The following is a 12,427-nucleotide window of genomic DNA, read 5'->3' as shown; positions in this document are numbered from 1 at the left end:
CTAGATGGCACCAGATATCATTGAAGCGAATGCTGAACTTGAGGAGTAATGTTCTGTCATGACAGATCACAGCTACTTCTCAAGTTTAACCAGTTTGCATTATTTTATTGCAATGTTTTTCCTTCTTCAGATTTGTTTCAAGACTACAGTTACAGTTAGACCTAACTTTGATGGTTAATGCAGTTATTGCAATTTTTTTGTGTTATCACAATTGATTGGTTTATTTACATTTCAAAAACCAGAAGCCCTTCATTTACGAATGTGATTGCACTTTAGTTTACATATTTAAATGTTCAGATATTAAGATTTGAATGAGGCAAAATAACATGCCTTTTCTCTCAAATATATTGTTATAATCATTTGTTTCAGATGTACTGTAATTATTTTCTGTATAAAAATTAAGTTGGCGTTCAAAAAGTCTTTTTTCAAACTCGATTCTTGAAAAAGAGGGGGTCGTCTTATAATCAGGGCCGTCTTATATTCGGGCCAATACGGTATATATGTTTTTTCCCTCTTTGTTAGGCATTTTATGGCTGTTGCGACTTACTCAGGTGCGACTTATAGTCAGAAAAATACGGTAAATAAACAGATTGCAAAGTGCCGTTGTTTCACACTGCTGCGGTCCGTCCACTCTAGCTAGCAGCATGCTTGCTCTCTTAGCGAATCAGCGCATCCATGCGGACTCTCTCAGCCAATCAGCACATCGTTGTCATAGAGATGACAACAGAAGTGGGAACATGGAAGATATTTGACTAAAAATGAAGCAGAATTTAGCGATAGGATTGTACCGCATAGCGATAGTTCGGCGATCCATACAAATAATATATGTTTAAAAAAGTTTTTTTTTTTTAAGTGCCATTTGCTCTGGGTCCACAGAGAGGGACCTTGGTCCGCCAATTGAGGACCCCAGGTTTAAAGTAATCCAAACAGTTCCTTTAAAAAAACGCCACATTATATCAACCCACCCCGTGGATTTTTCTCCCGCTTCAAGTCTTTGAAAATAAATGGAAGCCATGTCAAGACCGTTCATTTTGATGACTGTAAGTTAAAAATGATATGAATACTTGCATCTGAGGGATTTGGCCAACACATTTGAGTCAGTGACATGCTTTTGCAGTCAAGTGCTTTGAGAAATGCACTAACTGCTGTGCAAATGTAGTGATTTGAAAAAAAACACCAAGTAAATGGGAAGAATATGTTGGGTAGCGTGTGACGTCACTGACTATGACAATAACTAACGAGCAGCACCATCTGCTGGAGGTCTTCTAATGCTGCTATGTATTGCATACTTACTGAATGAGAACACAAAACTTGTGGAAAGCTAAAAAAAATATATGGCGCATAACACTCAGGTGACTTGAAATTCTGCTCTGACCGCCAATTTGGCCACGTTTCAAAATTGCCCGATATGCACGTGTGATACATTATTGGAAAGCTTAAAATCTCAATTTTCTTTTTTTTTTTTTTTTTTTTTTTTTTTTTTTTACACAGCAAAACCCTATCTGGAGGTGAGAGCACGCGAGAGCAGAATTACAGACGCCACGACTTTAACGAGATATTATCGCGTACTAGCCTTTTTTTGATCCAAAAACTCCATGTAGCATGTATCACCGTGTGTCAAGTAGGTTTGGGAATCTCTGGCAAGAAGCGGATTAGATATGTATCTAGATACACAGGTTACTATTCGATTAAAAAACGATACATTTTTAAGGCCGAGCGATTCGATACGATTCGATACAGTTTAAGAACGATACGGTTCGTTACAGAGTGAAAACAATACGATAGTAAACATTTGTTGTGTGTGTTCGTACAGTATTTTAAACATATAAAAAAAGACCACATTTCCAATGGCAAAATTAAACAACAAAATTTCATACCAATGTTATGTTTTATGTTTTATTTTTTTATGAAAAAAAAAAAAAGGCTTACTATATGACCGTCATTTTGTTGGATAGGATTGATAATAAAATAAAACTCCAGTGACAGACAACAATAAAGTGCAGTAATTCAATTTCTGTATTTCCTGGTGTTTTGAACACAAGAGGTAAGTAATTTAAGTGCAAACTTTCAACGTAAACATCTTACAAACAAAAAATATTAATTATATGCAGCAGCTCTAGAAAAAAAAAATTAAACCTGCTAGTGTTATCATAAATAAATAATAAATTATGCTTTACCACTGGTATATTTGGGGGAATAAAAACATGGCATTTTAGACAGGTCAATAATCATTACTTTAACCTTATACAAAGGAAAGTCATTCACTTATGCCTGTGCTTCCACATTTTTTATCCCTCATCACTGTCTATATCTTTTTTGAAGGGCAGATTTTTCTTGAGGAAGATCAACTAATCCACATGTTCATGTTTAAGTAGACTGCGTTTCGTGGAAAAAAAATCTCCAGAGGGTCGTGCTGCCCTTTCCACCATTGTAGTTATTTTTCAGGGTTAAAAACTCACGATCTCTGTACTGCTCCACGCTTCACACTAGCTCTATCCCATATGAACAGATCTGGCTGCCTTCATCACTTCAAAGTCCGACTTTTGTTTTCCTGGGTGCATTGAAAATCAATCGCTGCACGTCGCTGGCGTCGGTGCTCAGACTGTCCATTGTTTTAGCATGTTGCTTCGTTGCCACTTCTAGTTTCGTTTTGGGCTGTGAAAAAACGCTACGGAGCGTGCGTTACAGTGGTTTTGTTAGCTCTCGCGTTGTTATGACACGCCCGTGACGATCGGGTATGACAGCGACTAGTAGCGGTTCTGCCGAAATGCATGGGAAGTTGAGGCAACCACGACTGTGAGTTGTGCTTGTCCATATTATATCATGCGTGCAGTCTTAATCGAAGTGCGCTGTGTGGTGAATGACACAAGCGCAGCATGTTAAGTATAAGCTAAATTATTATCATATTAAGTAATGCATTGAACTAGGCATTAGAAGCCGATTCTTGTGCTCGTGATAGCCGAATTCTATCTCTACTATCGGCTCATTGAATATTTAATGGATAATTTCTGTCGAATGGTAAGTTTACTATCAATACAGCTGTATCTCTCACCTGTAAAACCGGATATCCGGTCGTATCGGTTTATTGTTCTCAAGCTTAGTGTCAAGACACAGCTGTGAATGGCCACAGCTGGATTTTTGGGGGATTTTATGGGTGAAACATGGTAATATAACAAGGGTCGTGATGCAGATATCGCAGACATCAAGGAGTGATCGAGATTTTCTTTTTCATATACAGTATTTACCCTTTTAAACGTTTTTTTTTTCTCTTCTCATTTTTTTTGTTTGGATCAATTATTTATCATCTAACATATCATGGAAAATGCGGGGGAGGGGACAACAACAATTAAGCGATAGTTACAAGGTAGATATCCGTGACTTTTATACTTTTTTTTTTCATTGTGACGTCATTTGTTTAAAAGTTTAAAATTTGTTAGTGAATAGTTTTTTTAAGTTGTTTTTTTTTTTTAAAGAAATATAAGACATCAATTCATGATTCTAAGTTAAAAATGACAGACATTTTGAATAGTAAATATAATAAATTACCTTCGTTTTATGGCTTGGTTGAAACAAAAGCGGTTGCGCGACATCTGTAAACAGGGGCTTCAAGGGTAAAAAGGGCAAATTAAAAATAGTTCCGGGGCTTAATGCGCCATGAATCTGCTATGGCAGCATGTAGACATATTGTTCTATCAAACACAACAGTTGTTTAAAATACAGCAGTTTCTTTTAAAGAGGAGTGCAAGAGCAGAAACTGCTTTTTCAGTCTTGTCTGTGTTTTCTGCCATATATATTTCCTTCCAATAAAGATTGCAGTTGTAAACTATCAAGACAATGACGTCCATGACAAATATAGGCGCATTGCAAGTTTGTAAGCTTTATTTTTTTTTCAGTACAGTAGGCCAAAGATTGCTAAAAAGTAAATGTACTATAATGTAGATCATTCATGGAAAATAATCATCACATCCAGCTCTTTCCACGTGCTTAATACGAGTTCGCACTCCTCCTCAGAGTTTCCAAATAAAACCAATCCAGCTGTGTGCACTGATGTTGTCTGCGTCATCCGTTCTCTGCACACACACTAAGCAGGCAGCAAGAGTCGCGGAAATGTCTGGCCGTAGTTTAGTCTTTGTTCCTTTCCGTCTATGTTTGTTGTGGACCACTTTTGGAGTTTTGTCGAGCCGGGCAATGACTATTGCAGGCGGCCAGGAACCGAAGTTTGTCAGTTTGAATGACATGTTCCGTGAAGTGGAGGAGTTGATGGAAGACACCCAACATATACTGGAGGATGCAGTCGACCAGGTAAAATCAAATGGAATGGTCACTTCGCTTTGTGTTCAAGTGATTTTGTCAGGCAAAAACAAAAATGAACATGCTGGCGCCCTACACATTTTTAGTAATGTACTGCAGTTCACATCTACTTACTGGAAGCAAGCATATTATTGGATCAATCACAAAATGAGAGAATTATGTTCTGGATATGTATGATTCTTTTTGCCATTTGTGTATACGTCAGAGGTGGGTAGAGTATCCAAAAATTTTACTCAAGTAAGAGTAGCGTTACTTCAAAATATTACTCAAGTAAAAGTAGTCATCCAAAAAATGTACTAAAGTGCAAGTAAAAAGTATTTGGTGAAAAGAATACTCAAGTATTGAGTAACATTGTGAGTAACTGCTTAAGATGTTTTTTGTTTTTTTTCTTTTTAACAATGGTATTTTTTTTTTCTCAACACAAAGTTATCTACGTGAACTGTTATTATTATACTGTACTAAAACGCAGGGGTCCCCAACCTTTTTTTCACCACGGACCAGTGTGATTTGGGTCTTTTTTTCATGGACCGGTGTTCTGTCAAATTTTGCACCCTCATAAAATTTTGCTCCCAAAGCTTTTGTGGCTGTGAAAAAGCCCTCTTTTATATTCATTTGGACTCTTTTCTACATGTCCGTCCATGATCAAACTTAAGTTAATATTCTTTTCTTTAAAGGAGGTTTGTAGTGTTTACTTTGGAATCGCTGCATTCGCGGCCATTTTTAACGTTACATGCAAAATTTGTCAGAACACAGGCAATGTGTAGCAGAAAATACAACAAATACATAGGCGGAGTTTGACTTTTGGGCCAGGGGGGGCACAACATGTTGATGACCCCAAAACGCAGTGTGATCAATAAAATTAACTTATAAGAATATTTATAATAAGAAGTTGAAAATGAGCATTTTTTTGTTTCCCATCATTCTTGAGGGGAATTCTAAATCAGGCTGCTTAGGACAGCTAAACTTTTCACCAAGATCGTCATCCATTGAATATGATATGCCTGCCGGTGTCGTGCCAATGTAGTCACCCCAGTCAAAAATTGTATCCTCTAGGCGGAGCCATATGGAGGTAGATTTGTGTCCTCATTATTCGATCAAATAATGTGTTTGAATGCAAAAAATAATTTTGAAACTAAAAAAAATGCATTTGAAAGCTATTTTTCTTAGATTTTTTTTTTTTGATTGAAGTCATTTTTTTTTTTTTGATTGAAGGAACTTTTTTGAGTGAAGTAATGTAGTTTCGCATTGGGCAACATTTTTCTATGACATTTGTGTCTTTATTATTAAATCAAAAAATAAGTTGCTTAAAAAATATATATATTTTCAAACGAAAAATCACTTCAATCAAAAAAGAAAAATTTCAATCATAGAAAAAAAGTTTTTGAATACGAAAAAATATTTGAGACTCAAATATTTGCATTTGAACACTTGATTTTTAATTGAAAAAGTCTTCTTTGATTTTAGCAATCCTTTTTGTGTTTGGGCCTTATTATGGGTAGGACATTTGTGTCTAAATCATTCAATCCCCCAAAAAGTTGCTTCAGTCAAAAAAAATATTTTTAAACAAAGAAAAAAATCATTTGAAAAATAAAATGCCCTCCTTTATTTATCTATTTTTTTTTAAATATGCAAAGCAAATGACCGTCGAAGGTGCTGGTCACATGATCTGTTGGAAAAATAATTTTGACCCATTATAAAAATATCATTTTTTGTTCATTTCATTCATTTTTGTTGTTTGCTTTATTGCTTTACATCTTTTAGTCAAAGTCAATTACATGCAATGACACTTTTCGGCCACCAGGGGGGGCCTCGCCCCCCAGACTCCCCCTTAAACTCCGCTTCTGAGCAAATATAAAATAACATTTTTTTTTTAGACCCGTCGTGTTAAATGCAGGGAAAATATAACTCACCCGCTGAACAAGACGAGAACAAGATGGTCCCATCTAGGTGTGATGGGAGAGTGAGGTCACCGTCTAAGGACTTGAACTTTATTTATTCATCTTTGTTGCGTCATTTGCTGTTTCTGATTGTGTATCATATTGCCTCAGCAAAGCCCTTTGAGACAAAGTTGTTGTGATCCAGGGCTATACAAATAAAATTGAATTGAATTGACCGTCATTTGCGATCTCTACAAGCTGATCCTCGTGTTGCAAAGACATGCTCGAATGACTCGGTTTATTCATAAACGGGTCACAAATACACTCCCTCCCAGTTCGTGGGTCTGTAGTGATTGGGAAGTAGCATAGATTTTTTTTCTTTGAGGTTGTTGGCTCATCTTCTGGCTTGTTGGGTGCCCTTTTCACCGTAAAAAAATCTGTCCACAGACATCTTTTTTTCAGTCATTCTAGTGTTGGGGCTAATTATTTCCGGTAACAAATGTGATGCGCCCGCCCTACGTCATACGTTATTATCGAGGGCAAGCGCACATAGATATATAAAACAAGATGTACTGCTAGCAGTCCAGTCAATGGATTTCTATGATGACATTCAATTCTGTAGTATTATATCTAGCGTAGACAGGGATATTGGTGTGTTCTTGGGCACAGGCCAAAGTTAATTTGTCCATAATGCAGTCGTTAATAAATTATTATTTCTGTGCGGCCCGGTAGCAAATGCGGCAGTTGGGGACCCCTGCTATAACATATTACATAACCACATTAAGCCAAACAAATACCCAAAAAAAACTTCCGGCAAGGGAATAAAATCTACAGAAATGAAGCATTATTCGTCCAAAGAGCATGAGTGCCCTCTAGTGGAGAAAACATTTCCTATTATGAAACAAATGATCCTGTCTCCGGTTTTCCGTGGTCAATCGGTGCCAAATAGAAACTGGTAGAGAGATGAAAATTCACACTTTCAAGTCATGTTAACGGTTGTGCTCTGTGTCAAATACTTAATTTTTTTTTTTACATTGCTTTAAAGGCGTCACATGATTGAACAGGCCGGCGTGATCATAGAACGGCAAGCTTGAGTCTAATTGGTATAATGGAGTCATTGTGATTATTATTGCGACGTCTCATTGGTGAAACTGGTTGAGCCACTGTTGGTATCTCTGGCAAAAAAAAGTAGTAAAATCTAATATGTAGAACAAAGAAAAAAAAAGGAACAACTAATGTAGCCCAAAGTAGAGGAGTAAGACTAGTTACTAGAGTAGTTATTAAGCATGGCTTAATAAAACTACTCTTAGAAGTACATTTTTCTCAAAAAATTACTCAAGTAAATGTACCCAAGTAGATGTAGAAGTAAACACGTTACTTCTAGACCTGCTCAATATATCATTTGAACATTGGCATCGCAATGTGCGCAATAATCCCATTGCAGGACGTGCGATTGTTTTTTGTTAATGTAAACGGATTTTTTTCTTCATAAATGCAGCAATTGTGCAGAGACTTGACTTTCGCGATCCCTTTTATATGGACCCATCTTCATCATTCACAGATAAACCCCTTTAACCTGGATTAAACGGTATTATGTGAATACTAGGAATGTCCAGATCGCATATTTTTGCACCCAAGTCACCAGATTTTGAGATTCTGCCGATACCGAGTCCCGATTCGATACCCAAAAAGTTTTTTTTTTTTTTTTTTTTTTTTTTTTTTTTTTTTTTTTTTTTTTGTGCTTTGATGCTCACGCTGCTGAGAAAAGCCTCTCACTTACAGTGCCTTGCAAAAGTATTCGGCCCCCTTGAATCTTGCAACCTTTCGCCACATTTCAGGCTTCAAACATAAAGATATGAAATTTAATTTTTTTGTCAAGAATCAACAACAAGTGGGACACAATCGTGAAGTGGAACAACATTTATTGGATAATTTAAACTTTTTTAACAAATAAAAAACTGAAAAGTGGGACGTGCAATATTATTCGGCCCCTTTACTTTCAGTGCAGCAAACTCACTCCAGAAGTTCAGTGAGGATCTCTGAATGATCCAATGTTGTCCTAAATGACCGATGATGGTAAATAGAATCCACTTGTGTGTAATCAAGTCTCCGTATAAATGCACCTGCTCTGTGATAGTCTCAGGGTTCTGTTTAAAGTGCAGAGAGCATTATGAAAACCAAGGAACACACCAGGCAGGTCCGAGATACTGTTGTGGAGAAGTTTAAAGCCGGATTTGGATACAAAAAGATTTCCCAAGCTTTAAACATCTCAAGGAGCACTGTGCAAGCCATCATATTGAAATGGAAGGAGCATCAGACCACTGCAAATCTACCAAGACCCGGCCGTCCTTCCAAACTTTCTTCTCGAACAAGGAGAAAACTGATCAGAGATGCAGCCAAGAGGCCCATGATCACTCTGGATGAACTGCAGAGATCTACAGCTGAGGTGGGAGAGTCTGTCCATAGGACAACAATCAGTCGTACACTGCACAAATCTGGCCTTTATGGAAGAGTGGCAAGAAGAAAGACATTTCTCAAAGATATCCATAAAAAGTCTCGTTTAAAGTTTGCCACAAGCCACCTGGGAGACACACCAAACATGTGGAAGAAGGTGCTCTGGTCAGATGAAACCAAAATTGAACTTTTTGGCCACAATGCAAAACGATATGTTTGGCGTAAAAGCAACACAGCTCATCACCCTGAACACACCATCCCCACTGTCAAACATGCTGGTGGCAGCATCATGGTTTGGGCCTGCTTTTCTTCAGCAGGGACAGGGAAGATGGTTAAAATTGATGGGAAGATGGATGCAGCCAAATACAGGAACATTCTGGAAGAAAACCTGTTGGTATCTGCACAAGACCTGAGACTGGGACGGAGATTTATCTTCCAACAGGACAATGATCCAAAACATAAAGCCAAATCTACAATGGAATGGTTCAAAAATAAATGTATCCAGGTGTTAGAATGGCCAAGTCAAAGTCCAAACCTGAATCCAATCGAGAATCTGTGGAAAGAGCTGAAGACTGCTGTTCACAAACACTCTCATCCAACCTCACTGAGCTCGAGCTGTTTTGCAAGGAAGAATGGGCAAGAATGTCAGTCTCTCGATGTGCAAAACTGATAGAAACATACCCCAAGCGACTTGCAGCTGTAATTGGAGCAAAAGGTGGCGCTACAAAGTATTAACGCAAGGGGGCCGAATAATATTGCACGCCCCACTTTTCAGTTTTTTATTTGTTAAAAAAGTTTAAATTATCCAATAAATTTTGTTCCACTTCACGATTGTGTCCCACTTGTTGTTGATTCTTGGCAAAAAAATTAAAATTTTATATCTTTATGTTTGAAGCCTGAAATGTGGCAAAAGGTTGCAAGGTTCAATGGGGCCGAACACTTTTGCAAGGCACTGTACCAAATGAATGAGTTGCCAAAGCACACTTCAGACTGTGTACCAAACCTAATATGATTAAGACATTTGTGCCTTTGATCGTAGAGCTACTGAGGTGTCTTTGGCCAGATCAAAGCTAAAAACCTGTCGATCATCATTAACTTTAATAATAATAATAATAATAATAATACATTTTATTTGTAGAGCGCTTTTACCAATGCTCAAAGACGCTTTACAGTAGGAACAGAAACAGCAAACAACGTGGACAGAACAAAACAAGAAGTAAGTACCAAAAGGCAGCTACACTGATGATAGTTTGGTCCCACTGCTTAGCAGGTGGGAGGGTGACAGGCTGTACGAGCAAGAAGCAGAAAAACATTTATTTTTAAAATTAAAAACCTGATCCTTTGCACCCAACTCCTATCCTCTGAAAAATGGCGCGATCGGCCCGATATCAGATCATGTGATTGGATCAGGACATCGCAAATAAATGCAATGCGGTCATAGTGATTCACCAAAGTCTTACCAAATTGAGCTAGTCAAGTCATCTGGTAAAAATTCTTCTAATCTTAATGTCGCAATATACAGTATATCGCAAAACTCCCAAAAAGTCGCAACGCCATTTTTTTCCAATATCATTCAGCCTAGTTACTACCCACCTCTGGTATTCGTATATGAGTATATAATGTGCATTTCAGAGGCGGGTCGTAACACATTACATTTACTCTGTTACAGTTACTTGAGTAACTTTTTGAGAAAAATTTACTCCTCAGAGTAGTTTTACCACGCCATACTTTTTACTTGTAGATTTGTGAAGAAGAAGTGCCAGTCATACTGAGCTACTTTGGGCTACACTAGAGTTTAGACTTTACTTTTGCCAGAGATGCCCACAGTGACCCTACCATTTTCACCAACGAGACGTCGGAACAATAATCACATGACTCCATTACACCAATCAGACGTTACAATACAGTTACATGACCCCACTCAAGCTTGCAGTCAGAAGTCCTCTGATCACGCTGCCCTGTTTGATCACATGGCGTTTTTAAAGCACTGTAAAAATATAAAATGTTTCACATAGAGCGCTGCTGACAATATTACTCGAAAGCACGGATTTGAACCTCTCTCCCAGTTTTTCTTTTGTGCCGGTAAACCATGAAAAACTGGAGATATGATCGTTTTAATTTCATGGTAGGAAATATGTTTTCTCCACTAGAGGACACTCATGCTCTTTGGACGGGTAATGATTCATTTCTGTAGATTTCTCTAGTTGGAATTCGATGATTTTTGTTTTTTTTTTGTGTTTTTTTTTTTTTTTTGTGGCTAATATGGTCATGTAATAGGTTATAGTATAGTATAGAGGTGGAACAATTAATCGATTAATCGACAACTAATCGATTAGCAAATTAATCGACAACTATTTTGATAACCAATCAATCATTTAAGACCTTCTTCACCTTAAACTATTTTTTGTTAAGTCAAGGTAGGACATGAACAAAAATTTGCTTTTACTTTGGAAATCAACAATTCAGATTTTTGCCAATTTTCGGACATCATACTGTCTAAATGAGCTTCTTAATAAGGCTGCAACAACTAATCAATGAAATCGATTGATAAATTAGTTGACAATGAATTTGATAATAGGTACAGTTGTAGATTAAAGTTAAGTCAGCGAGCTGTACTAAAATATCATTTTTAAGGAAATAGTCTTCCATTTTGTCTTCATTGTTACTTACAACATGCCAAAAACAACTTCAAGTTAAATTGTAAGATGTGCTTTAATGCTTTTGCATGCAAAGGTTAATAATGTGTGTTTAAAACTAATAGCTATAACTACTGTCTTACTTAACAGCCGTTAAGGCCTTACAAAAGAAAGAATGTGAAACTTAACAGATGTCAGCATGACCCAGTGGGGCACATTTCAGTAAAATGAAACAAATAACTGCCCGCACCCATTTCTCAAGAAAACAGCTATTTCTCGGAATGTGAAACTTACGCATGTGTGTTGATGCCCTCCCACTTTGTCAATAAAAGGCGCAACCCCAGGGAGGGGGCTGAGAGAGGCTCACTGCGAGCGAGCGTACTGCGCTGTCGACCCTCTCCCTGGTGGCCACCAGTGAAAATTTATCTCCCTCTCAAGTCTGATCCTTCCTCCGTCCTTTCCTAGGTCTTTGTTGTTTTCTTAGTTCAAGTATTAAGTTTAGACCTAACATAAATTATGAAGGTAATTGAAAAAAGTGACATTTATGCGATTGATCAATTAATGGTCAGATTAATCGATTATGAAAATAATCGTTAGTTGCAGCCCTAGTATAGCATTATAATAATATTTCATATACTAGTACATTATATTGTGCTGAGAAAAAAATACAGTTGTTTAAAAAAAGAAAAAACATACATAGTAAACAGTTCAATATAAAAAGTATTCAGTGAAAATATTAACTGATAAACATTTACTCATTACATGCTTATTTTTTTCACCGAATACTCTTTTTCTCTGATTTGAGTAAAATGTTTGGCTACTCTACCCACTTCTGGTGTACTTATTCTGGCTGCCTGTGTACTTTTCAAGTTTGTTCTCACACCCAGATAACAACGGAGAGTGCGAGGTCACTGGAAAATCAGCATCAAGGGATAACCATTCAGATTGGCAAGGTACTGCTCAAATGCATCTGCATCGCAGCCAGGAAGGCGCTGTATTATTTCAGCTTTTTTTTTTTTTTTCTAAACAAGAATACTCATCCGTTTTCTTTCTTTCTTTCTTTCTTTCTTTCTTTCTTTCTTTCTTTCTTTCTTTCTTTCTTTCTTTCTTTCTTTCTTTCTTTCTTTCTTTCTTTCTTTCTTTCTTTCT

General features: G+C 37.1%; 1 protein-coding gene across 3 annotated transcripts in view; it reads left to right on the top strand.

Annotated features, from left to right (window-relative positions):
- Positions 1–4,048: 4,048 nt before the first annotated feature.
- The window catches only part of dkk3b (dickkopf WNT signaling pathway inhibitor 3b), a 31,559-nt gene continuing 23,180 nt past the window's right edge, over positions 4,049–12,427 (top strand). For all 3 annotated transcript variants that reach the window (XM_057836908.1, XM_057836909.1, XM_057836907.1), the window contains exons 1-2: positions 4,049–4,302; positions 12,166–12,231. In XM_057836908.1, coding sequence (XP_057692891.1) covers positions 4,108–4,302; positions 12,166–12,231 — 261 coding nt within the window. In that variant the 5' untranslated portion in view covers positions 4,049–4,107. The remainder of the gene's footprint in view (positions 4,303–12,165; positions 12,232–12,427) is intronic.

The sequence above is a fragment of the Corythoichthys intestinalis genome, chromosome 5, assembly GCF_030265065.1.
Source record: "Corythoichthys intestinalis isolate RoL2023-P3 chromosome 5, ASM3026506v1, whole genome shotgun sequence".
Lineage (NCBI taxonomy): Eukaryota > Metazoa > Chordata > Actinopteri > Syngnathiformes > Syngnathidae > Corythoichthys > Corythoichthys intestinalis.
Note: the sequence above shows the minus strand (reverse complement) of the source record. Positions and strands in the feature narration are given on the sequence as shown.